The sequence below is a fragment of the Babylonia areolata genome, chromosome 11 (assembly GCF_041734735.1).
Source record: "Babylonia areolata isolate BAREFJ2019XMU chromosome 11, ASM4173473v1, whole genome shotgun sequence".
Taxonomy (NCBI): domain Eukaryota; kingdom Metazoa; phylum Mollusca; class Gastropoda; order Neogastropoda; family Buccinidae; genus Babylonia; species Babylonia areolata.
This window is the reverse complement of record NC_134886.1, coordinates 2031691-2059488: the sequence shown is the minus strand read 5'-3', so window position 1 is coordinate 2059488 and position 27798 is coordinate 2031691. Positions and strand designations below refer to the sequence as shown.

General features: G+C 43.5%; 1 protein-coding gene across 2 annotated transcripts; it reads right to left on the bottom strand.

The window, feature by feature from the left end:
• Nucleotides 1-851: 851 nt before the first annotated feature.
• Nucleotides 852-25989, bottom strand: LOC143287447 (protein-S-isoprenylcysteine O-methyltransferase-like). Of its 2 annotated transcripts, none has more exons than XM_076595439.1 (4): nucleotides 25786-25989; nucleotides 18359-18617; nucleotides 13450-13667; nucleotides 852-2026 (listed from the first exon to the last, which is right to left on the bottom strand). In XM_076595439.1, exons 1-4 carry the CDS (start codon nucleotides 25987-25989, stop codon nucleotides 1940-1942), a joined length of 768 nt encoding a protein of 255 aa, XP_076451554.1. In that variant the 3' UTR covers nucleotides 852-1939. The 2 variants fall into 2 exon arrangements, with proteins under 2 accessions (XP_076451554.1, XP_076451552.1); XM_076595437.1 differs by lacking the exon at nucleotides 852-2026 and adding an exon at nucleotides 5092-8922.
• Nucleotides 25990-27798: the final 1809 nt, after the last annotated feature.

Here is a 27798-nt window from a genome sequence, read left to right as displayed (position 1 = left end):
ACGCGTCTGCCTAGGAAGCGAGAGAACCTGAGCGTGCTGGTTAGAATCACGGTTCAACTGCCGCTATTTTCTCCCCCTTGATTGGTGGTCTGGACGCTAGTCATTCGGATGAGACGATAAACTGAGGTCCCGTGTGCAGCATGCACTTAGCGCACGTAAAAGAACCCACAGCAACAAAAGGGCTGTTCCTGGCAAAATTCTGTAGAAAAATCCACATCGATAGGAAAAACAAATAAAACTGCATGCAGGAAAAAATACAAAAAAAAATGGGTGGCGCTGTAGTATAGCGACGCGCTCTCCCTTGGGAGAGCAGCCCGAATTTCACACAGAGAAATCTGTTGTGATAAAAAGAAATACAAATACAAATGTTCAGTGTCAGAGTATGGATGACTTTTCATCCATGGACAACACAGGTCAATCCAAGATACATTTTCACTTTAAGCCACCACACTGTTACATTCGAACCATTAAAATGAAAGCAACACAAATGAATTACATAAAGGAAATGTATTGTACAAAATTTGTGACCAACACAAAACCTTCACTGCACAATTATGCATTCACACTGCAGTTGTCGTCTTTGGACACTTCATGTCTTTAACACACCCCATCAAAATGAGGAGTGAACCTATGTAATGTGAATATGAACCAAAAATACAGGAAAAATGTCTGAAACAGTGGAAGCTACATTTTACAATCAAAAATGCATTGAAACATTACAACAGCAATCACTACAGTATTTAAAACTACCATGACAATATGGAATTCTTTGTCTACAGGTCCACTTGAGCACACCTTCATTCTCTGTGCGTGCATGTGTGTGTGTGTGTGTGTGTGTGTGCGAGTGCGTGTGTGCGTGCATCGTGTGTGTGTGTGTGTGTGTGCGTGTGCGTGCATCGTGTGTGTGTGCATGTGTGTGTGTGTGTGTGTGTATGACAGAAGCCTGCTGTTTGAACCTTCTCTAACTGAAGGCACCTGGCTGGAGTGAGGAAAATTGGAGTAAAGAGCCTTTCCGAGGGATACAAAACCATGCCCAACGGGACCTCCAACCCTCATCACTGGTGACTACTGCACCAGAATTCTAATGATAAAAATGATGGAAGGCAACGAGGAGGAGGAGGAATGACAACCACGAATGTAACGTTTGTTCTTTTTTAATATTTTCCTTTCATTTATTTACTTTTTTTATGCAGTGCATATGACTTTATTTGTGTTTTTTTTTCTGTATAAAAACAATGTTGTGTTGTTGTTTTCCTGCTTTATAGTTTAAATAATGTATAATAAGTAATATTATTGATAATTACAAATTCAATTTTTGTATGTCCGCCTGTATGTATGTATGCAGTTTCAGTTTCAGTTTCACTTTCTCAAGGAGGCGTCACTGCGTTCGGACAAATCCATACACGCTACACCACATCTGTTGAGCAGATGCCTGACCAGCAGCATAACCCAACGCGCTTAGTCAGGCCTTGAGTGCATGCTTACATATTTGTGTACCTATGAAAGGGGATTTCATTTTACGTAATTTCGCCAGAGGACAACACTCTCGTTGCCATGGGTTCTTTTTCAGTGCGCCAAGTGCGTGCTGCACACGGGACCTCGGTTTATCGTCTCATCCTAAAGACTAGACGCTCAGTTTGATTTTCCAGTCAAACTTAGGAGAAAGGGCGAGAGCGGGAATCGAACCCATACCCTCACGGACTCTCTGTATTGGCAGCTGAGCGTCTTAACCATTCTGCCACCTTCCTCCTCATGTATGTATGCATTCATTAAATGTTAAACTTGAATAAAAAAAAATGTTTATTTAAAATAAAAAATAGAAAAAATAAAAAAAGAAGTCTAATGTCTAACCAATTCGGACACAGTGCTTCCACCAGCGATGTAACAAAGACACAAGAGATGACCCTGCGTGTTCCTGTTGTCAGCCACACTGGTGCTGTCACCACTCACAGCTGTACACACAACTACTACACCTACAACATGCTGCTGCTGTCCAACTCTGTCCACTAAGACGGTATACCATTCTCTGAAAAAGAAGAGATAAAAAGAAAAAAATGCAACACTTTCACATCACTTTAAGTCTACAATCTCCAGTTAGTGTGTGACATGACATTCAGCAGGGTTGTTTCCTACACACAACATAAGAACGCACACCAGGTCCCAGTCATGGGGAAGGTACGTGAAGAAATGAAACAATGCAAACAGACGTCTTGCCCCCACCCACCCCCCTACCCCTCCCTTCCTCTCACATCTCCTTCACTTGCATATTTTTAAAATCCAAGACTGGGCCTGAGGGTTTCAGCGAAAAGCGCCATGAGTTGTGTAGACATGAACGTGTTCACAAAGTCGGATCACACTATGCATACATACATGTTCCTTGGCACTCTTTGGAGCTAACCGCACATTTTATCTAAGATAGAAATGCCAAATGGCCGAGTCTCTGTTCACAGAGGGCAAGTTCTGTTCACTTTCTCCAAATCAGCCTCCTGTTCAGCTTTTGCACACTAGTCTATGGTGCCCATGCTAGGTTTTAATCAAAGCTTTGAAGCATGGAGAGTCTATAAATTAAAGTAATTAGTGTTAAATATTCAGCCAATGATGGAGTCATGAAAACTATACAAATTACAGTAATTAGTGTTAACTATTCGGGTGATGGTAAAGCCATGAAGACTACAAATTACAGAAATTAGTGTTAACTATTCAGCCAATGATGCAAGTCGTGAAAACTATATAAATTACAGAAATTGGTGCCAACTATTAAGCTGATGATGAAGCTGTCCATACTTAGCAAATTACAGTAATCAGCTTTAACTAACCAGCCGATGATGAAGCCATAAAGACTCTACAAATTACAGTAATCAGTGTTAACTAACCATCCGATGACCCACAGCGAACTGATGCAACAGAACTCAGGTGGAGGTCTGCATTCTGATGCCATTCACTCACACAGTAAGGGCTGAAGCCTTGAGAAGTTCAACCAATAACAAAATACATTACTCTGAGGTCAAGGTTCAACGCTGAGATACATAGTTTCATTGGCTGATTGTCTCATGCATTAGTCATCAACGGGCAAAGCAAGGTAAAAGTGCTAGTAACTTATGTATAAAGAAACCTGGCACGTAAAATTAAACACGTTAAAAGAGAATTAACACATATAAGACTTCAATAAGATAAATTAACAATTTTCACAAGCACTCTTTTGTTGTTGATCTCGCACCCTATATGATGATGAAGACAACAACAATGACGTATGACAGTAGTAGCAGCAGTGATAATAGTTGCAGTAATGGTGGCAATAATACCAGCAACCATAACTATGACTCTAAGACTCAGATGTGATGATGATGATAATAAAACACTAAACCACATTCATAGTTGACGCCTTCCATCATGAGATTTTCAACAATAAAAGCTTTTTCTGTTACATCCTCCACAGCAATATCCACTGAAGCAAGGCTCCTGTTCTACTCCCTGCAACCTTCCCTCACAGAAATTAATCTTTCACGCAACCAGAAAATTATCTTACACTCAACCAGGAAATAATCTTAAACCCAACCAGAAAATTTTCAACCAGAAAATTTGACACTCAAGCAGACAAATAATCTCACACTCAAGCAGAAAATAATCTTGCGTTCATCCAGAAAATAATTTTACTCAACCAGAAAAATTTTACATTCAACAATTTTACATTCAACCAGAAAATTTTACATTCAACCAGAACATGTACATGATTCTATGAATGGTTTCATAGTTCAGTTGTTTCTGTTTGGGGTTTGGGTTTTTTTTGTTGTTGTTCTTAAAAACATGATTTCATGTAAAGTTTAATAACTCTGATATAACTAAATAACTAAAAATGTTTGTTCTTAAAAAAAAAAAAAGACAAAAAACATGACTCCATAAGTATTTGGAAGTATGTTTTGTTTCATGAAATAAAATGAGCAGCCAGTCAGCAACACATTTCCTTCAAGCTTGCTCATTAAACATCTACAACCAATGCCACAGACTCACACACTCTAAGGCCCCAAACAAAGCAGGACACAGGATATCAAATCTGTTTTAAAAAAAAAACATGGCACCTAACTTAATACTGCTTAACAATATCATTTCTTACCTAAAACATGCTGAAGAACATGAAAAGACACACGCATACATGTGCACACATACCAAAAATAAAAACTCTGCTTTTGTCTTTTACTTGTGCAGGCTATTCACGACCACATCAAAAAATTTTTTTTTTTTTTCAAAGTTCTAGAAGTCAGACACATGCACATATTTTCAACAATTATTGCTAAAGAATGAATATCAGCAGGGACACAGGCATATATGTGCGGTTAGAGGAACATAAATAACTCCATTTTCAGAACTGTTGTTTTGCTCTCATTGCTGTTTTTTCATCCACATTACTTTCATGTCAGTTAACTCAGGAATGTCACTGGAATAAAATTCAAAGCACCAGCACACATAAAATAAATCTCCGAAGAATATTTTCAAGTCTGTCAACAGGTCAAACATTTGTTTTCCGTTTATCATCCATTACCAAAAAAATTCAGAACAAACAATACTACATTTCATTTACTGTAGCCACTTCCGTTTGTGCAGTTACCGGTAAACAGTCACTAAGTTGTATTTGTTTACTTGTCTATTCATTTATTGTCACAACAGACTTGTCAGAGTGAAACGTGGGTTGCTCTCCCCAAGGAGTGCATGTCACCACAGTGCAGAGCAACCTTTAGTTTTCTGTCTGCAACTGTGCCGGTTTCACAATCAAACTGGATTGTTCTACATACATTTGACATTTAATCTCCACTCTTAACCACTTTATGTAAAACGTCAGCTGATACAAGTTAAAAAAAACCCCAAAAACAACCACAACAAAAAAACCACCCAAAACAAACATATCTCTGCATTGTTCAAAACTTTACGTCTTCAATGTTAATGTCAGCTGCAGATCAGTGAAAGGATGTAGTATGAGTGTAAGGAAAAAACAAAGTATCAAAGTTAGCACTCCTATTCCTGCACACAGACCTACAAACATAGACAAAAACAAACGACTCCCCCCCCCCCCCACCCTCCCCATCCCCCCAAAAAGGAAAATAAAATCAACAGCAAACATTCTGTACAAGAATTCTGTCACCTTTCATTAACATTTAAATATAACACTGCATTTTTTTTTTTTTTTTCAATCGAACTTCAAGCAGTAAAGACCACAGAAAAAAGATGGAGATTGCAAGGGAAAAAAAACAACAACAAAAAAACAACAACAACCAAACATGTCTGTACCAAATAAAGTTATTATTTTTCTAAGGACAAGAAATTTGTTCCTTTACTCTGCAAATTACAAAGGATATAACACACACACACACACACAAAGTTATCTCCTTAACAGTCTGTTCCAATCATTCTCACCAGAAATCAGCCTTATCGCACCTCCTTCTTCACCAAGTTTTGTGTTTGAGGGCTGCGACTCCCACATTCACCTGTATGTGTAGAAGGGCTTTTTGCTGCATGACCATTTTTACCACCCACCCATACCCCGTTTTCTGAGGGGCACACCTTGATATGGTTCGTGTTTCTACGACCCACTGAATGCCGGCAAGGATAACTGGCTCTTTAACATGCATACTTCATCTTCTGCGTGCATATACACACGAAGGAAGTTCAGGCACTGGCAGGTCTGCACATCTGTTGACCTGGGAAATGAGAAAAATCTCCACCCATAACCCACAAGGTGCTGAGACCAGGATTTGAACCCTAACCCTCAGTCCAACATTTTAACCACCAGACTGATGCACACATCACCTCAGAGCCTTCAGCCAGCTCACACCAAAGAGTGAAAGTAAGAAGGGACATAACTGTGAAAGAAAATGGCTTGATGCAGAAGCAAACTCAACAAGCACAATCATACCGTGTTCCCTTCTCTGAAGGAAGACCAAGAGATAGAAACCATTAGGAATTCACTAATGAGTTGTCTTAGGCGGTGCTCATTCAGTCTGGCTCTGCAGCTAAGTGATTACTGCCATCAGAATGGGGCTCAGTTACTAGGCAGGGTCCTGCATTATGCTGAACCAGAACAGGCACTTCTGAGCACCACTGAAGCGAGTCAGCAGCAGTGCAGGGTCTCCTCTGGTGTGTGGCCTCCTCGAGACCTGATAACCATAGTTCCCTGTGGACTGCTGGTGCTGGGACTGCAGCATACAGACCTGGGTGTGCTGTGACTGGAATGAACCGAGGGAGAGTTAATGCCACAGAAATGGTGCAGAAGATGGGGTGGCAAAAAAACATTGTCTTGGCCCCTCTTTCATCTGACCCCCCCCCCCCACACACACACCCCCCGATCAAGCCATTTCCTTTTTGCAGAATTTCCTCAGTTTAACTCTGGTCTGAACTTTAAAAAAAAAGGGTGAAAAAACAGAAGAAGAAAAGATGCCCTGAAATTGTGTTACTTTTTTGTCACACAGATTTGTGTGTGTGAAATTCAGGCTGCTCTTCCTGCAGACAGTGCATCACCACGGTGCAGCACAACCTTTTTGTCTTCCTTTTTAGTCTACTATCAAAGTGGATTTTTCTACAGAATTCTGACAGTGACAACCCCTTTGTTGCTGTGGGTTCTTTTACTCGCGCTAAGTGCGTGCTGCACAAGGGACCTTGGTATATGATCTCATCCAAAAGACGTAGTACCCAAACCACCATACAAGGTCCCGCAGTGAGAGGGTGGGAGGAGGGGGAGTAAGATTCCCAGTTTGGTGCTGGTCTCCAACCAGTGGACACTTGCTTTCTAGCTGGGAGCATTACTACTACGCTACTGCTCTTGCTTTCTAGTTGGGAGCATTACTGCTACGCTACTGCTCTTTGCTTTCTAGTTGGGAGCATTACTGCTACGCTACTGCTCTTTGCTTTCTAGTTGGGAGCATTACTGCTACGCTACTGCTCTTTGCTTTCTAGTTGGGAGCATTACTGCTACGCTACTGCTCTTTGCTTTCTAGTTGGGAGCATTACTGCTACGCTACTGCTCTTTGCTTTCTAGTTGGGAGCATTACTGCTACACTACTGCTCTTTGCTTTCTAGTTGGGAGCATTACTGCTACGCTACTGCTCTTTGCTTTCTAGTTGGGAGCATTACTGCTACGCTACTGCTCTTTGCTTTCTAGCTGGGAGCATTTGCTTTCTAGCTGGGAGCATTACTTCTACGCTACTGCTCTTTGCTTTCTAGCTGGGAGCATTACTGCTACGCTACTGCTCTTGCTTTCTAGCTGGGAGCATTACTGCTACGCTACTGCTCTTGCTTTCTAGCTGGGAGCATTACTGCTACGCTACTGCTCTTGCTTTCTAGCTGGGAGCATTACTGCTACGCTACTGCTCTTGCTTTCTAGCTGGGAGCATTACTACTACGCTACTGCTCCACAAATGAGCCAAGAGAGGTTTACATAAACAAATCAGTTTTGTCTTCAAAGTCTCTACGACTGGTTCATTTGTGAGATTCATTTTCTGACAAACGATCCTTTTGTGTGTGTGTGTTTGCAGTTACATTGTCATACACCATACAAGAACCCTGCGGTTTAAACTTAAGGCCACCACCAGCATTATGGTCTGTGGGACTTCTTCTTCTTCTTCTGCGTTCGTGGGCTGCAACTCCCACGTTCACTCATATGCACACGAGTGGGCTTTTACGTGTATGACCGTTTTTACCCCGCCATGTAGGCAGCCATACTCCGCTTTCGGGGGTGTGCATGCTGGGTATGTTCTTGTTTCCATAACCCACCGAATGCTGACATGGATTACAGGATCTTTAATGAGCGTATTTGATCTTATGCTTGCGCATACACACAAAGGGGGTTCAGGCACTAGCAGGTCTGCACATATGTTGACCTGGGAGATCGTAAAAATCTCCACCCTTCACCCACCAGGCGCCGTCACTGTGATTCGAACCCGGAACCCTCAGATTGACAGTCCAACGTTTTAACCACTTGGCTATTGCACCCATTGGTCTGTGGGACAAAAACAAACAAAACGCTGAGAGGAGGGGTCTTGCTGGGAGGAGGGTGGAGGAAGGGGGATGTGGGCATGCTTTCACTGGGGTTCAGTGACAATTTTATCATGTGCAAAATTTTACTGAGTAAAAATGGACAAAGTAATACCTATATATATCTATTGACTGCATATTTATCGACTACATATCTATCAATGTCTGCCTATCCATTTAAAAAATATACATCGATCTTAAAAAAAAGAAAAAGAACAGTGTGTGTTTGTGTGTGTGTGTGTGTGTGCATGCGCGCATATGCTTACAATTTGCATGTATATTTGCACACAAGCATTTTATCTACACATGTATGGTGAATGCTTCAGCATTCAAGAAAAACTTTTCATAATAAAAAAACAAACAAAAAAAACCCCAAACCAGCTGTTCCTGAATTTCCAAGTATCTCTAATCATCAATATCACCATTCTGGACACAGACACACACATAATTTAAAAAAAAATTAATAAATTCAACACACTAGGCATTATCATACTCAATGTGAGTGAATCTCAGAAAAAACAACAACACACACACAAAAAAAAAACAACTCAACAAACTGCTGCAGCATGATATGTTTAAAATAACCATAACCTTACCAAACAAAACACAAACACCAGACACCAGCTTGCAGCTGAAGAGCAGTGACATGGAAGAAAACGGACAAAAGCGACTATCACATGTTTCAGTCTCTCTCCCCGTGTGTGCCTCTCTGTCTCTCCATCACAACATGCCCTGGTACCCCTTGATGAAGGGCAGGCCCGTGGGGACCCTACGCTGGTAGTCCACGTAGTCTTCACCAAAAAAGTTCAGCAGGTAGATCTCTTCCTCGTAAATCCGCTCGTTGAAAAAGCGCCACGACACAATGGTGTAGCCAATCAGACAGCACGGGTTGCAAAGCATGACCTGAAACCAGTCACAGCAGGAAACCTCTCATACACGTTTTTCACCACAAAACTACACAATGAAACCAGTCACAGCAGGAAACCTCTCATACACGTTTTTCATCACAAAACTACACAATGAAACCAGTCACAGCAGGAAACCTCTCATACACGTTTTTCATCACGAAACTACACAATGAAACAGCTGTGTTACGTAATTACTAAATTACATAATCAAGTAGTTTATTTTGGATTCTAAGTTGTGTCTCTGGTAAGAATGAGACTGAATGTAATACCAAGAATAAGTCACTGACTGTAGTTGCGAGGAAAACAGATAAAGTGATGACAATAGCCGAGTGGTGCCTGAGCGTTGGACTTTCAATCTGAGGGTCCCGGGTTCTAATCTCGGTGGCGCCTGGTGGGTAAATGGTGATTTTTCCGATCAAATGCTCAAAAGCTGCTTAAATTTTAAGAACTAGGGTCCTAAAATAAGGTGTAAATATGTAGTAGTATATAATACCATAAATCAAATACAAATGATTGAACATATAAGGTAATGACCCATGCTTATTTCAACCAGCATCATACACATTAACAAATTAAAAATGTAAAGGACAAAGGCAATTTACCTTGCATCTATGCTGCAGCAACCTTCTTCCTGTTAGTTTAACCTTCCGCCAACATCACATGTAAAACACCAGCTTACTGATGAAGTCAGTCTTCCTTAAAACAATAAACCAGCAGTATCCACAGTTCACTCTGATGCACCTTCACACACATAGGCATAGTTGCCGAAGAATGCACTCAGATTTGTCCTGCTCTCTGAAAACTCTAATTTCTTTTCAACTATTTTGATGCTACATTGAAGTCTTTTGATTAAATTCATAGTATGTACATTCTTTGTACAGGTCAGTCTCATACTGTGCAAACTTTGTGCATACTTTATAGTTTGTATCAAATGTTTTGTTGTGCCATGATTTTGGAAGAAGTCGTCACACAGTTCACCATTTGAAAACACGCATGAGGTTATGCCACACAAAAAATCTTCTGTGTCTATCTATTTAGTAAGAGGAGGGAGCAGTAGCATGTGTTGCTAGTCTTTGCCAGGATGGTGAACCACAAAGTCTTAAAAACTATAAACACACATGTAACACAGGTACAATCATTTGTAATTGTAGTTAAAAAAAAAAAAAAAGGTTGGGATATATAGTATACACAAAGCAGGCCACAGGAAATAACTATGACAACTAATCCAGTTTGGCTGCCTTTGGCTTTGTGAAAAAAGCCCGAATGTCAGCAGAAGGCACAGAGATTTTGCGTTTTCTGTTCTTTGACTCCAACCCTGACAGCACTTGTGAACGAGATGGAGATGGAGCAGAATCCTTGCCAAATGGTATGCTTGTGGAGGCTGTAGGCTCATGGTGTGGAAGGGATGGTGGTGGAGCAGCATAGGAACTCTGTTTTTCGTCAACAGAGCTTCCTGTAAAAAAAAAAATTAAAAAAAAATTTACCAAGCCTTCATTAAATTCAACACTTACATTAACAGTGTATGTGATGATATAATATGTGCGTGCGTGCGTGCATGCGTGCGTGCGTGCGTGCGTGCGTGCGTGTGTGTGTGTGTGAATGTATAGGTTAATGTTTGTGTATGAATCATTGAATCATGTGTTTTAAGTGTCATACATTTTTAAAATATTTAAACCAAATCCTCTTGAACTAGTAATTATAGTATTCTGTTCCAGAAACAAGAACAAAAAAACAAACAAAAAAAACAATAACAATAATAAATAAATAATAATAATTAATAACAATAATATTATGTATTAATATATATTATATATTAATATTATATAATAATAATAATAATAATAATAATAAAAATCCTTGCAACACAACTCAATCAGTCAATGCGCATTCATTCAGTGAGTCACCATCCACACAAAGCCATTCACCAAACAGTAAATAAATATACACATTTTAAATAATTTGGATTACAAATCGACAAGCGAATCTTAGAAACAGGGATCACCTGACAAACTTACCGTCAAGGGTTGAGTTTCCCTTCAAAGCCGCGACATTTTGTTGATGAGCTGATCGCATGATGTGGTCTTTGATGGCGACGAATCCACGCAACTTGAAGCCTATCACTTTTTGGCATGGTTCACAAAACACTTCGAACTCTTGATCCTTCTCTCTTTTCCGAATGACATCGCCAACTCTTCGCTCACAAACAACTTTTTGCAGCCACTCGCTCCTCCAATTACTCACATACTTTTTTCTTTTTGTTTTGAATTTTGTTTGATCCACGTTGTCGTCGAACGACGCCATCTTGGATTTGACAACGGCGGAAGTGCAAAAGGCGCAAAGCTAATGTGGATCGGGTTTGTTTTTTATTATTTTTTAAATAATAATAAAATAAAAAATGCGATTTTTTTTTCGGCGAAGATTTTTTTTTTCGGCGAAGACTGCTTAATTTGACAAAAAAATTCGGCGAAGACGGCGAAGCAGTTTTCATTATTAACACAGAAGATCAAATACGCATGTTAAAGATCCTGTAATCCATGTCAGCGTTCAGTGGGCTATGGAAACAAGAACATACCCAGCATGCACAAACCCCGAAAACGGAGTATGGCAGCCTACATAGTGGGGTAAATAAACAAAACGGTCATACACATAAAATGTTAAATGTTACATGTTTGTCTGAGTGTGTAGGTGTGCGTGCCTGAAATCTGATTGAATGACACAGGAAACGAATGATGAGCGCCCAATGGCAGCCATCAGTTGGCTCTACCCAGGTAGGCAGCCTGTTGTGTAAATGACTCCGTGTTTGTAAAGCACTTAGAGCTTGGTCTCCGACCGAGGATACGCGCTATATAAGTATCCATATCAATCAATCAATCAATCAATCAACGACCCAGATTTTTTTGCAGACAGATTGTTGCGAGTTGGATACAGATAGTGGCATTGCAAGAACCTGCAAAATGCTGAACCAGTGTGTGTGCAGCAGGCGGGCAGCAGGGTACGGTCCAGCGAGGACAACAGAGGCACACTAGAGGAAGGGAGTGGAGGAGGAAGGGAGTGGAGGAGGAGGAGAGGGGATCAGGCACTTTGACAACAGCACACATTGTGGATCAAAATGTGTGTGGTCTTGATAGTTTTGTGATTGTGATTAGGAAATATTACTTCTTCTTCTTCTGCTTTCGTGGGCTGCACACGAGTGGGCTTTTACGTGCATGACCGTTTTTACCCTGCCATGTAGGCAGCCATGCTCCATTTTCAGGAGTGTGCATGCTGGGTATGTTTTTGTTTCCATAACCCACCGAACGCTGACATGGATTACAGGATCTTTAACATACATATTTGATCTTCTGCATGCGTTTACACACGAAGGGGGTTAGGAACTAGCAGGTCTGCACATATGTTGACCTGGGAGATCGTAAAAATCTTCACCCTTTACCCACCAGGCGCCGTCACCGTGATTCGAACCCGGGACCCTCAGATTGAAAGTCCAACGCTTTAACCACTTGGCTATTGCGCCTGTCTGTAAATATTACTATTATCTAAGATCATTTACAATCACCTTGCACATCGATCTGCAGACGGTAGCCTACCAATCCATCAGGCCTACTCACTTTGTGTAAGTCGTTAATATTTGTTTTAATAATAAAATTTTAAAATCCAACTAAAAAAAAAAGCACCATATTCCCTTGCCAGCATTTTTTCCCTTCAAATATTGTCCAACTACAGTCTGGTTTTCGTTTTTTTTCAAAAGAAAATTCTTTCATGTTTATTCTACTTGATCTACTGTCATAAATGAATGTTTGTACACCAGTCATAGCACTGAAACACACCTGGGGCACCAAACACACACTGGCCCAAAACAGACAGCAGTGGCGGTTCTTTTTTGCTGCCCTACGTCAAGCCAGCTGGCATAATGGATAGTAAGTAAATCACACATCTGTCATGATATATAAAAGAAAAAAAAAGTGAAAGTAGAAAATAGCATTCCTCATGACATAAAATTTGAACAAAATGGACGACGGGCACAATAGCCAAGTGGTTAAAGCGTTGGACTTTCAATCTGAGGGTCCCGGGTTCGAATCACGGTGAAGGCGCCTGGTGGGTAAAGGGTGGAGATTTTTACGATCTCCCAGGTCAACATATGTGCAGACCTGCTAGTGCCTGAACCCCCTTCATGTGTAAAACGCATGCAGAAGATCAAATACGCACGTTAAAGATCCTGTAATCCATGTCAGCGTTCGGTGGGTTATGGAAACAAAAACATACCCAGCATGCACACCCCCGAAAACGGAGCATGGCTGCCGACATGGCGGGGTAAAAACGGTCATGCACGTAAAAGCCCACTCGTGTACGTGGGAGTTGCAGCCCACGAAAGCAGAAGAAGAAGAAGAAGAAAATGGACTGGAAAAAAAATGAAGTAGAAAATAACATCTGTCATGACAGAAAATTTGAACTAAAAGGACTGACAAAAAAACAACAGCAACAAAACCGAAGAAAAAGTCGAAAACTGCACAGCGGGCCATCTGACCTGAGTGCCTATGGACCAGAAGAACCAGCCAACATAAGCGGGGTGCCGGAAGAGGCTGTAGATGCCCTGCGTGACCAGCTGGTGGTCCTGGTGCTTGGTGTGCTGCACATAGTGGTTGAAGTTCCGACCCGCAGTGAACATGCTGGCCTTGCGCAGCACCTCCCCCCCCACCGTCAGGACCAGGCCCACCACATTCAGCACTCGCACCTGCTTCATACCTGGGGGAAATCAGAGGATTATTTTCTCTCACCTGTTTCATACCTGTGGAAAATCAGGGGACTGTCTTTGGTTTATCACTCTCACCTGTTTCATACCTGTGGAAAATCAGGGGACTGTCTTTGGTTTATCACTCTCACCTGCTTCATACCTGGGGGAAATCTGGGGGTTGTTTTTGGTTTGTTGGTTTTTCACTCTCACCTGCTTCATGCCTAAAGAAAAGGGGATTGTTTGTCTTTGTTTTTCACTCTCACCTGTATATTACCTAAAGAAAAGGGGGTTGTTGGTCTTTGTTTTTCACTCTCACCTGTATATTACCTAAAGAAAAGGGGGTTGTTTGTCTGTTTTTCACTCTCACCTGCATATTACCTGAAGAAAAGGGGGTTGTTGGTCTTTGTTTTTCACTCTCACCTGTATATTACCTAAAGAAAAGGGGGTTGTTTGTCTTTGTTTTTCACTCTCACCTGTATATTACCTAAAGAAAAGGGGGTTGTTGGTCTTTGTTTTTCACTCCCACCTGTATATTACCTAAAGAAAAGGGGGCTGTTTGTCTGTTTTTCACTCTCACCTGTATATTACCTAAAGAAAAGGGGGCTGTTTGTCTTTGTTTTTCACTCTCACCTGTATATTACCTAAAGAAAAGGGGGTTGTTTGTCTTTGTTTTTCACTCTCACCTGTATATTACCTAAAGAAAAGGGGGTTGTTTGTCTTTGTTTTTCACTCTCACCTGTATATTACCTAAAGAAAAGGGGGCTGTTGGTCTCTGTTTTTCACTCTCACCTGTATATTACCTAAAGAAAAGGGGGCTGTTTGTCTGTTTTTCACTCTCACCTGTATATTACCTAAAGAAAAGGGGGCTGTTTGTCTTTGTTTTTCACTCTCACCTGTATATTACCTAAAGAAAAGGGGACTGTTTGTCTTTGTTTTTCACTCTCACCTGTATATTACCTAAAGAAAAGGGGGTTGTTTGTCTTTGTTTTTCACTCTCACCTGTATATTACCTAAAGAAAAGGGGGCTGTTTGTCTTTGTTTTTCACACTCACCTGTATATTACCTAAAGAAAAGGGGGCTGTTTGTCTTTGTTTTTCACTCTCACCTGTATATTACCTAAAGAAAAGGGGGTTGTTTGTCTTTGTTTTTCACTCTCACCTGTATATTACCTAAAGAAAAGGGGGCTGTTTGTCTTTGTTTTTCACTCTCACCTGTATATTACCTAAAGAAAAGGGGGATTGTTTGTCTTTGTTTTTCACTCTCACCTGTATATTACCTAAAGAAAAGGGGGATTGTTTGTCTTTGTTTTTCACTCTCACCTGTATATTACCTAAAGAAAAGGGGGATTGTTTGTCTTTGTTTTTCACTCTCACCTGTATATTACCTAAAGAAAAGGGGGATTGTTTGTCTTTGTTCTTCACTCTCACCTGTATATTACCTAAGGAAAAGGGGATTGTTTGTCTTTGTTTTTCACTCTCACCTGTATATTACCTAAAGAAAAGGGGGATTGTTTGTCTTTGTTTTTCACTCTCACCTGTATATTACCTAAAGAAAAGGGGGATTGTTTGTCTTTGTTTTTCACTCTCACCTGTATATTACCTAAAGAAAAGGGGGATTGTTTGTCTTTGTTTTTCACTCTCACCTGTATATTACCTAAGGAAAAGGGGATTGTTTGTCTTTGTTTTTCACTCTCACCTGTATATTACCTAAAGAAAAGGGGATTGTTTGTCTTTGTTTTTCACTCTCACCTGTATATTACCTAAAGAAAAGGGGGTTGTTTGTCTTTGTTTTTCACTCTCACCTGTATATTACCTAAAGAAAAGGGGGCTGTTTTTGGTTTACCACTCTCACCGGTTTCATACCTGTGGAAAATCAAGGGGCTGTTTTTGCTTTGTTGGTTTTCCATCTCTCATCTGTTTCATACCTGAAGAAAAGGGGACTGTTTTTGTTTGTTATCCACTCTCACCTGTTTCATACCTGGGGAACATCAGAGGGCTGTTTTTGGTTTACCACTCTCACCTGTTTCATATGTGTGGAAAATCAGGATGTTGTTTTGGTTTGTTGGTTTACCACTCTTACCCGTTTCATACCTGTGGAAAAGGAGATTTTATCTTTGTTTTTCACTCTCATCTGTTTCATACCTGAAGAAAAGGGGACTGTTTTTGTTTGTTATCCACTCACACCTGTTTCATACCTGTCCAAAAACCAAGGGTTTGTTTTCAGTTTGTTTTCCACTCTCATCTATTTCATACCTGAGGAAAAGAGGGGACTATTTAAACTTGTTTTCCACTCTCCCCTGTTCTACACCTGTGAAAAAGAGTTGGGTTTGGAGGGGGGTTGGGGGGGGGGGGGCGTTGTTTGTGTGTGTGTGTGTGTGTGTTCACGCTCATCCGTTTTGTTTTTTTTAAATCAACACAACAGCTGAACAGACCAGTTTCCAACCTGGAAACAGTCCTATTGCTTACCTGGAAAGAGGACCCACTGACAAATATTCAGCAGTTTATCTTGGAAAATAACCCACTGACAATATTATGTAGTTTACCATGGAAAAAGACCCACTGACACTATTCTGTAGTTTACCTTGGAAAATGACCCACTGACACTATTCTGTAGTTTACCTTGGAAAATGACCCACATAACTATTCTGCAGTTTACCTGGGAAAAGGACCCACTGACAACTATTCTGTAGTTTACCTTGAAAAATAAACCACTGACACTATTCTGTAGTTTACCTTGAAAAATAAACCACTGACACTATTCTGTAGTTTACCTTGGAAAAAGACCCACTGACACTATTCTGTAGTTTACCTTGGAAAATGACCCACTGACAACTATTCTGTAGTTCACCTTGGAAAATAAACCACTGACACCATTCTGTAGTTTACCTTGGAAAATGACCCACTGACACTATTCTGTAGTTTACCATGGAAAATGAGCCACTGACACTATTCTGTAGTTTACCTTGGAAAATGACCCACTGACACTATTCTGTAGTTTACCTTGGAAAATGACCCACTGACACTATTCTGTAGTTTACCATGGAAAATGAGCCACTGACACTATTCTGTAGTTTACCTTGGAAAATGACCCACTGACAACTATTCTGTAGTTTACCTTGGAAAATGACCCACTGACAACTATTCTGTAGTTTACCTTGGAAAATAACCCACTGACAATTATTCTGCTGTTTACCTGGGAAAAAGACCCACTGACAACTATTCTGTAGTTTACCTTGGAAAATAATCCACTGACACTATTCTGTAGTTTACCTTGGAAAATGACCCACTGACAACTATTCTGTAGTTTACCTTGAAAATAACCCACTGACAGTTTCAGTTTCAGTAGCTCAAGGAGGCGTCACTGCGTTCGGACAAATCCATATGCGCTACACCACATCTGCCAAGCAGATGCCTGACCAGCAGCGTAACCCAACGCGCTTAGTCAGGCCTTGAGAAAAAAAAAAAGAAAAAAAAGGTGAATAAATAATAGATAAGCGTACATAAATAAATAAATAAATAAATAACTGACAATTATTTGCAGTTTACCTTGGAAAATGACCCACTGACACTATTCTGCAGTTTACCTTGGAAAAAGACCCACTGACACTATTCTGTAGTTTACCTTGGAAAATGACCCACTGACACTATTCTGCAGTTTACCTTGGAAAATGACCCACTGACACTATTCTGTAGTTTACCTTGGAAAAAGACCCACTGACACTATTCTGTAGTTTACCTTGGAAAATGACCCACTGACAACTATTCTGTAGTTTACCTTGGAAAATGACCCACTGACACTATTCTGTAGTTTACCTGGGAAAATGACCCACTGACACTATTCTGTAGTTTACCTGGGAAAATGACCCACTGACACTATTCTGCAGTTTACCTGGGAAAATGACCCACTGACAACTAATCTGCAGTTTACCTGGGAAAATGACCCACTGACAACTAATCTGCAGTTTACCTGGGAAAATGACCCACTGACAACTAATCTGCAGTTTACCTGGGAAAATGACCCACTGGCAACTATTCTGCAGTTTACCTGGGAAAAGAACCTACTGAAAATTATTCTGTTGTATACCCTGGCGGAGGAACCATTGAAAACTATTCTGTAGTTAACCTGAGAAAAAGAACCACTTACAAATATTCTGTACTTTACCCAGGAAGAGGAGCCACTGACAACTATTCTGTAGTTAACCTGGGAAGAGGAACTACTGACAACTATTCTGTAGTTAACCTGGGAAGAGGAACCACTGAAAACTATTCTGTAGTTAACCTGGGAAGAGGAACCACTGAAAACTATTCTGTAGTTAACCTGGGAAGAGGAACTACTGACAACTATTCTGTAGTTAACCTGGGAAGAGGAACCACTGAAAACTATTCTGTAGTTAACCTGGGAAGAGGAACCACTGAAAACTATTCTGTAGTTAACCTGGGAAGAGGAACCACTGAAAACTATTCTGTAGTTAACCTGGGAAGAGGAACCACTGACAAACATTCTGTATTTACCTGGGAAGAGGAACCACTGACAAACATTCTGTATTTACCTGGGAAGAGGAACCACTGACAAACATTCTGTATTTACCTGGGAAGAGGAACCACTGACAAACATTCTGTATTTACCTGGGAAGAGGAACCACTGAAAACTATTCTGTAGTTAACCTGGGAAGAGGAACCACTGACAAACATTCTGTATTTACCTGGGAAGAGGAACCACTCCAGAGTGAACTCAGTCCAGCTGGCCAGAGCAGCCAACTGGTACTCCCGACTGTGGTCCAGCAGGAACGACTCAAGTGTCAGGGAGCGTGTGTTGGTGGCAGCCGTGGTGAAGTACTCGGACCAGTGGAAAAACGCCAGGGCCGTGAAGTACCAGCCAAACACCGACCACGTGCCACCGTAGATGCTGACCAGCACGCCCACAGAGAACGCCACGCCGAGGTTGCCTGCCCGTACCGCTATCTGCACGCACAGTCACATTGTTGAAACACCGGAGCTGACCTGTGTACAGGTGCATGGGTGGGGGGCGACTCATTTTTGACACTGAAAAGTTTGTGGCGAGGGTCCTGCGACTGCTTAACCAAAGTGTGTGTCTTAGCACAGAAGCAAAACAATGAAAATAGAAAAAAAAATAAATTCCAAAAATGCCAACATTAAAATGTTTCCATCCATACATATCCATACACATATAAATGTGCACACACAAACAAATATACACAACAACAACAACAACAAAACAGAAAAAGAAAAAAGAGAAGAAAAGGAACAGCATGCTTAAAATAAAAATGCTTTACATCAGATTTTGGGTCAAGCTACTACACGTAGTTGTACCTCTGGGCCAATACTGCTATAGCCTTCATCAACTCATAGACACTAGAAGTCATATATTAGCATCTATGATCACCACTACAAATTACAATGCTGGTATCCTCTGTAATACAGCTGCAAAGAAAACAGCAGAGCAGACAATAAGTCTACACATTTACACAATGACAAGCATAAGGATTTGCCTTCTCTTTGTCTTACTTCTTGGTTTTAGAAGTTTTACACAAAACAGACAATGCACACAAATGCATACATCATTACATGTATCACCATACCATGTTCATTTGTGTAATTCAAAAAGTAAAGGTATGAAAAAGTGTGTCTGAAAAATGACTCCCATGCTGACCGTCCTGAACATGGTAAATGACAATGTAGCATAAAACAACTTGTACTAACTGTCACTACCACTACCTCAGTACCAGCACTGGTCTGTATTGGACACAAAAACTCAATCTGACAGCAGTTTATGAGAAATTAATTGATGAAAGGGGATGACCAACATGGCAACAACAATATATGGACTGAGGTATGACTCCGTGCCTCTGTGTTTGGAGAACTGGTATGGGGGAGCGGGGGTGTGGGGTGTGGGGTGGGATCTGCAATGCACCTTCTTCCCCTCCATTCTGTGTGACTGACAGAGTGAATGTCTACACCTCGTTTCAAACACCACTCAAGTGAACATTACTCATTCCAGCTTGAGGGGAAATTTGTGGATATTGTCAGGAGTGTGTGTGTGCGTGTGTGCATAAATGTACACATGTGTGAGCGAGCAACACTGAGGAAATTTGTCACACATGCTCATCTTCGTTTATTTATTTATTTATAGTCTGTTCATCTAATATGATGATATTAGACTGAAAATAGTTCTGCTAAGATCTCCCTTCTAGGGTGCCTCAGTGCGTCCCTAGCAAGGGAGTGAACTCTGTAGCCGCACCTCCTCGCCACGTTAATGTGGGTGTTCCTGCGGGGACATGGGGCAGAATGGGCATGACCTAGTCATGGCGAACGCGGCACGGGTGCGGACGATCGGCGCAATAGCAAGACTAGCTCTCGGCAACTCACTCAAGAGAGGTCGCAGACTAGACTGGTCAGGGTAGATGGAGCTCATTAGCCTTGGCAGGCAGTCCATCTAGGAGAAGGAAAACTCTGATTTCAAACCAACGGGTGGGATACCCAGCAAACAACCCCCCCCCCCTGTGCTCACAGGGCAGATCTTTGGACCATGAGCCCCGGGTAGATGGAGCTCGTTAACCTTGACAGGCAGTCCATCTATGGGAGGGATCCCCAATCTCTCACATCCCCCTGTGCTCACAGGGCAGGACTCTTTAGACCTGAGCGAAGGGAGAAGCCCCCTGACAGAAAACTTGATCCGGCCTGCCGAAGACGGAGTGTGTCAGCTACGGCGCAGGTTTCTGGTTAAAAATTCAGGACACACACGCATCAACGATTATGGTTATGCGTCAGACCACTTTGTCATCATGGCGTCGTCCCTATCAGCGACAACCGGGGAGGGACGGAGCCGGGCCTCCTGCCTCAAAGGGGCCCACCAAGGCGACCAGTGCCTCTGTCAACCTGAAGGTCAGGGGAAGGCAGAGTACAGCGACTGACCAGACAAATTCACCACCTGTCAACCTCACAGTAGCTCAGTGGAATGCAGAAGGGCTGAGAAACAAGAAACCAGAACTCCAGGAGTTTCTCCGAAATAACAACATTGATGTCATCTGCATTCAGGAGACCCATTTGAAAGATCCCCAAAGATTTTTTATTAGAGGCTACGAAGCCTTCCGCCAAGATCGAGAGGACAGACACAAGGGAGGAATCCTCACCCTCATCAAAATCTCCATCCCTGCAGTAGAAACAAGCAGATCGGGAAAAGAGGAGCTAGAGCATCACACAGTCAAGCTGCTACTGCCCAGCGGAGAACTACTGATCACCAACTGCTACAGCCCTCCAGGCTCAGCTCTAGCGCTACACAAAGTGAGACTTGAAGCTTCCAGACACCTTGTGGTTGGAGACTTCAACAGCCACTCGCCAAGCTGGGGCTATGAGGAAATGGACTCACGTGGTGAGGAAGTAGAGGACTGGATGATGGACAACAAGCTCATCCTCATCAACCATCCAGAGGACAAACCCACCTGCTACTCCAGAGCATGGAAGACCTGCTCAACACCAGATCTGGCCATCGCCACAGAAGAGGTTCAGCGACTCACCTCCAGAACAGTCAACACACAGCTAGGGGGAAGCGACCATCTGCCAGTCATCCTCAGCATTTCCAGCATAGGATGCACCCAGCACAGAATGGAACCCAGCTGGAACTTCAAACGAGCTAAATGGACTCTCTTCAAAGGAAAAGCAGACAACCTCTGCCAAGACATCAGTACCTCCAACAACCTCAACAACAATGTCAACCTTTTCAGCGATGCACTGCTGCGAGCAGCAAAGCAGTCCATCCCAAGAGGGAAACGCAGAAACTACAAGCCCTACTGGAGTGACACTCTGAAACAGCTCCATGCAGACCTAGACTCCGCCAGAGAAACCATGGAGCAGAGCCCCACTCCTGACAACATCCGGGAATACAACACCATCAAAGAAACCTTCCAACAGCAGAAGAGAACAGAGATACAGAGGAGCTGGAATGAGAAGACCAGCAGTCTCAACATGGAGAAGGACACCGGCAAGTTGTGGAACCTGACCAAGCTTCTAAATGAAGACACGGGCACCAGACACAGCAGAACTGTCATTGAGGAAAATGGCAAGCACCACGCGGGCAAGCAGGCAGCCAACATCCTTGCAGACTTTTACAGAGAGGGCAGCACCACAACACTCCCTGAAGCCCGAGTGCAGGAAGTCCAGAGGGAGATCAAGGAGAAGCTGAAACAGCAGAACCCGAGTCAGTCCATGATGACAGCCTTCTCCATGGCCGAACTCAGTGCAGCTATCAGGAAACTGAAGAAAAAGAAAGCCCCTGGGAAAGACGGCATCCCGAATGACATGATCAAGAACCTGGGACCTGTAGCCAGACAGAAGCTCCTCTTGATCATCAACCAGTCCTGGGACACAGGGAAACTTCCAGACCAGTGGAGAGAAGCCATCATCGTCCCCATCAGAAAGAAGCAGAAGGATAAGACTAAGAAGTCCAGCTATCGACCAATCAGCCTCCTGAGTTGTCTGGGCAAGGTGATGGAAAGGATGGTGAACACTCGACTCCTGAAACACCTTGAAGAAAACCACCTGCTCAGCAATACCCAATCAGCCTACAGGAAAAACCGCAGCACCGAAGACCAGCTGGTGTACCTTGCACAGGAGATAGAGACTGCCTTTCAAGAAAAGAAGAAGGTGCTTGCAGTCTTCGTGGACCTAACCAAGGCCTTCGACAAGGTCTGGAAGGCAGGACTTCTCCTGAAGCTCCTCAACAAGAAAGTGGAAGGGAAGATGTACCGCTGGATCCAGGATTTCCTCCAACACCGCAGGGCAAGGGTAAAACTCGACGGAAAAACCAGCCATCGGGTCACTCTACAGCAAGGTGTTCCGCAAGGAGGAGTCATTTCCCCTACACTTTTCCTCATCTTCATCGACGACATCGCTGAGAAGATCTCCAAGCATGTCTCCAGAGCCCTCCACGCTGATGACTTTGCTGCCTGGAGTGCTGCGGAATACCTCACGTCCGCCAGCCACAGAATGCAGGAAGCACTCAACCACGTGGGAACATGGGCCTCTGCCTGGGGAGTAGACATCAACACCACCAAGACAGTCTCAGCAATCTTCTCGCTGTCACCGATGTCAGAAACCTCCCACCTCAAACTGAATGGAAAGCAGTTGAAACAGGATGACACGCCAATGTACCTGGGTGTGAAGCTCGACAAGCGATCGACATGGAACCCCCATCTCAAGGACATCGAGAGACGAGCAACCAGAAAACTGGCCATCCTGAAAAAACTCGCCGGGACCTCTTGGGGTGCCAACAGCAGCATACTGCAGAGGGTGTACACTGGAACTGTCAGGCCAACCCTGGAGTATGGCAGCACTGCCTGGGCCACGGCATCAGCAACCAACACAAGCCGCCTGAGCAAAGTTCAGAACGCAGGCCTACAGCTGATCACTGGCGGGATAAAGACGACTCCAGTTCAGGCGATGGAGAAACACACAGGCCTCCACCCACTCGAAGATAGACGAGAGGAAAAAGTCTTCATCCACAGCGAGAAGCTCCTGCGCATGCCAACTCACCCAATGCACGAAAAACTGAAGCACCCAACAAAGAACAGACTGAAGCGGACCAGCTTCAACCACCTCTCCAAGGCCCTGCACCGCCAACATGAAGACCTGCTGCCCTCGTCCCCTGCCGAGATGGAAACACTCCCCGACTTCGAGGAACCGGCCGACCAACTGGAAGGAGTCTCAATCATCACAAAAGTCCCTGGCATCGACCAAAAGGACTGCCAAGCCCCTCCCCTGCTGAAAGCTCTGACATTGGAGATGATTGAGACTCGGTACAACCCCAGCGAATGAACGCACGTCTTCACAGACGGATCCTCGGAGGGAGCGGTGAAGAATGGAGGAGCAGGCATCTTCATCAGGCACACAGATGGAAGACTGACCCCTGGAGCCTTCCCCACAGGAAGAATCTCCTCGAACTACAGAGCGGAGACAGCAGCACTACTCCATGCTGCACAAGGCCTCAGGACGTCAGTCAACCCACCACCAAAGATAGCCTTCTTCACTGACTGCAGATCTCTCCTGCAGGGACTCCAGTCAACCAGAAACGAACAGCAGCTGACAAACATCAAAGCAGCCCTTCATGACCTTTCAAAACGGTCGACTGTCACTGTTCAGTGGGTTCCTTCTCACTGTGGGGTCACGGGGAACGAAAAGGCCGATGCTCTCTCCAAGGCAGGCAGCAAAATGAAGCAGTTCAGCCACCCCGTGACCTACAGAGAGGCCAGGACCATCATCCACAACCGTTACCAGAACCAGTGGAAGAGAAGGCTGGGTGCAAACAGTGGTGTCGATCCAATCCACCAGCTCCAGAGACACCAGCAGACAGTCCTCTTCAGACTGAGAACTGGCCACTGCCGACTACTGAGTCACCTTCACCGTATGAAGATCGCCCACACTGATGAGTGTCCATGTGGCACTGGACCCCAGACCCCTGAACACATCCTCCAACACTGCCCAACCCATGAAGCTCTACGGCGTCAAACCTGGCCAGGGGGCACAGAGCTACAGGCGCAGCTTTGGGGAGACCGCCACGACCTGGAGAAGACCGTGGGTTACATCGTGGCGACAGGGGTGACCGTCTGACGCAGCCAAAACATTGAACGCAGAAGAAGAAGAAGAAGAAGACTGAAAATAAATGATATTATTATTATCATTTGGATTATTATCATTTCTATCATAATGATTGTTATTATTAATCGACATTTCTGTATATTCAAATGAAAAGGGGGGTGGCTGAGGTGGAGGGGATGGGTGTGGTGGTGGGGTGGGGTTAAGGGGGAGGGGACTAAGAAAGGAAGAGAGAGACAGACACTGAGACAGACAGACACAGAGAGAGAACAGAATGTGGAAAAGATAGAGTACAAAATCTAAAATGGAGAGGTTGAGTGTCAGTGATTGGAGAAAGAAAAAATATAATATTGGAAGGGTGTGTGTGAGAGGCGGGATGGGGGAAGCGGGATTAGGACAAAAAAATTATCAATAATCAAATATTGAATGCACTACTTCTGTAGATTATTATTTGAAAAGAAGTTCATGTGGGGACATACAATAAACAACCAACTGGACTATTTAACACATAGCTAACTTTAATATAAAAAAAAAATTAAAAAAGTTTGAAATATATAACTTTTCCCAAAAAATGTTAACATTTGAAACTGGTAGTGGTAATACGCGTTCCGTAATTTCTGGAGACAAAAAAAGGTTTCATTACTAAACAGCAGGTTAAAACGTGCTCTACAGTTAAACGTCCCTTGCAAATACATTCAATATTTTCACAATATTTTGTGTATGGGGCATTTAGTAATAACCTAAATGCCATGCTCTTAACAGCCCTGCCAGTTCTTTTGGCATTTAATAAGGCAGAAGTTCATTCATTCATTCATTTTGCCCATTGCTCCTGAAGGAGCATAGGCCATCGACGACCCCTCGCCATCGCACTCTGTTCTGGGCTGTCCTGGCCATTCCAGTCCAACTGGTCCCTTGCTGCTTCAGCTCTGCGTCGGTATCTCGCCTCCAGCTGTTGCGAGGCCAGCCTCTCTTCCTCTTTCCCTGCGGGTTCCAGGTCAGGGCTTGGTGTGTGATGCTGGACACTGGCTTCCTGAGGGTGTGTCCGATCCAGCCCCACTTTCTCCGTAGTATCTGCTTGGCCACTGGTACCTGTCCCGCTCGCTCCCACAGATCTTCGTTTCGGATCTTCTCCTGCCATCGGATCTTGTAGATGCGCCTCAGACAGGTGTTGAAGAATGTCTGAATCTTCTGCTGCATCGTCTGTGTTGTCCACCATGTCTCGCATCCATAGAGCAGGAGCGTTAACTTCTAAAGACCTAAAGGTATTTTGCATATTTCTTTCAACAATATTACACATTTCAGATGATGATAAACAATGAGTAAGTTCAATTGCATTTAAATTAAAGAGCTTTTAGCTCCAAGCTTTGCTCATCTCTTAGCTTGGTTGTTGTCACAATTGACGTGCACCATGTTATACACAGGTATATGGTCAATGGGTTCTTTGTTAATGAACAAGTGACAATTTGGTTAATACTGGACCAGGGCAGTTCGTGAATTTATTGGAAGCACGCCACGAACAAACCTGGTACATGTCTCTTTCTTGCAAATAAACAAGAACCAGCACGCCATTGTAGATCAGACAATACAGCAGGAAAATAATAATAGCAAAGTCGTTCCATAAGTTGTGGGTTGTCTGGCTTATCCTGAACAGGACCGGAATAACACACGCAGCAACGCCGCCTAGAAACGTGCTCAAACTTAACCTCGCTTGTCTAATCAACGCCATCTTGTCAACAACACCGCAGATGTGCCGGTACCTGTTTTTGGTTGGTCGATATACAGACCAGAGTCCACAGTTGCAGAATTCAGTTTCAGTTTCAGTTTCAGTTTCATGGAGGTGTCAGATGATCATTTTCAGCTTCCCAGGGAAGTGTTACTGAGTTCGGACAAATCCAGATACGATACTCCATATCTGCTGGGCATGTAGCAAAACCCAACGCGTTTAGGCAAGTCTTGAGCGCATGCATGTACATGTTTGTACCTATCAGAGTGGATTGCTTCCCAGATTTTTTTTTTTTTTTTTTTTTTTAAGAGATCAACACCCGTTTGTTGCCATGGGTTCTTTTCCAGTGCGCCAAGCGTGTGCTAGAACCTCAGTTTATTGTGGGAGACCGATCCCGGGCCCACACGGACACTGGCAGAGGAGATGTTTAATCATAGTAATGGGTACAGAGATATGTTTTCAGGCCTGACATGAACTGAAGACACTGGGCGGACTGTGTCGGAGAGCAAGGTTTGGGGAGAGTTCCGTGGCCGGCTGCTGAGAAAGTAAAAACTTGTTAGCCATGTTGTTTGCGTGCCACAAGGTGACAAACACCGAAGTCCTGACTCACGCTGGCCTCCCGACCATGTACACCATGCTGAGACAGTGTTGACTGCGCTGGCTGGGCCACGTTCGCCGCATGGAAGATGGTCGTATCCTAAAAGACATCCTTTATGGAGAGCTCACCACGGGGCAGAGAAGCATCGGCCACCCACAGCTGAGATACAAGGACGTTTGCAAACGTGACATGAAGGCACATGAGATCAACACTGAGTCCTGAGTGTACTTGAAAATTAGGAAGCTGAAAGAACCTGGCCTGTGATGACTTTAAAGCAGAGACTGACATAAGTACTTGTATCTCAGTTGTGTGTGTGTGTGTGTGTGTGTGTGTGTGTGTGTGTGTGTGTGTGTGTGTGTGTGTGTGTGTGTGTGTGTGTGTGTCCTGGGAGGACCTTACAGATGACCGCAACAGATGGAGAAGCACTCTCAAGAATCAGCTACGGATTGGTGAGGACAAACTGTCAGCTGCTGCAGCAGAAAAGCGAGCTCGCAGAAAAGGGACGGCAGCCGACAGACCAGCATCAGCTTACACATGTGATCGCTGTGACAGAGACTGTCTCTCTCGGATCGGTCTCTACAGTCACAGGCGACGCTGCTTGGTCCAAGCAGACAGCCCAATTAGACATTAGGTCGGATACACTCTATCCATGGTCAGCCATGACCGAAGGCGGCTTACTACTTATCACAGTGAATTTCTTCAGTCTGCAGACCGTTTTGCCAGAGGACAATCCTTTCCAGTGCCTTGGGTTCTTTCAAGTTTCAGTGCTGAAAGTACATGCTGAACACAGGACATCGGTTAACTGTCCCATCCGACTCCGATGACTAGCCTACTAGACGCTAAGTTTGACATGATTATCCACTGAGTCAAACTTTGGATAACTTAAAAGAGCGAGGTTGGGAATTGAACCCTGCAGACCTTCGCTGCATTGGAAGCTCAGTTTCAAGGAGGTTTCAAAGCGTGCAGACCGTTCCATATAGGCTACACTCCATCCGCTGGAAAAAAAAAAAAAGCCTGATGTCCGGCACATGCCTCCCAGACCTTCGTACAAACCGGGGCCAACGCGCTGATCAGGCCTTGGCAGCGTTCGCAAAGTGAAACATTAAGGTAAAGAAATGAGGGGAGCGGGGGTGGGGTAGTGGACTGATGGGGGTGAAATAAGTTATCCATCAGTTGAGCCACCTTAATTCCTTCAGACCGAAACGTACCGAACT

Coding starts and splice junctions, on each gene's coding strand:
- LOC143287447 (XM_076595437.1), bottom strand. CDS start 25,989: ATGGCGTTGATTAGACAAGCGAGGTTAAGTTTGAGCACGTTTCTAGGC. Junction 18,618..25,785: donor AAGAAAGAGACATGTACCAG/GTTTGTTCGTGG, acceptor CTGTGCGTGCAG/ATAGCGGTACGGGCAGGCAA. Junction 8,923..13,449: donor TCTGGTCCATAGGCACTCAG/GTCAGATGGCCC, acceptor GACTGGTTTCAG/GTCATGCTTTGCAACCCGTG.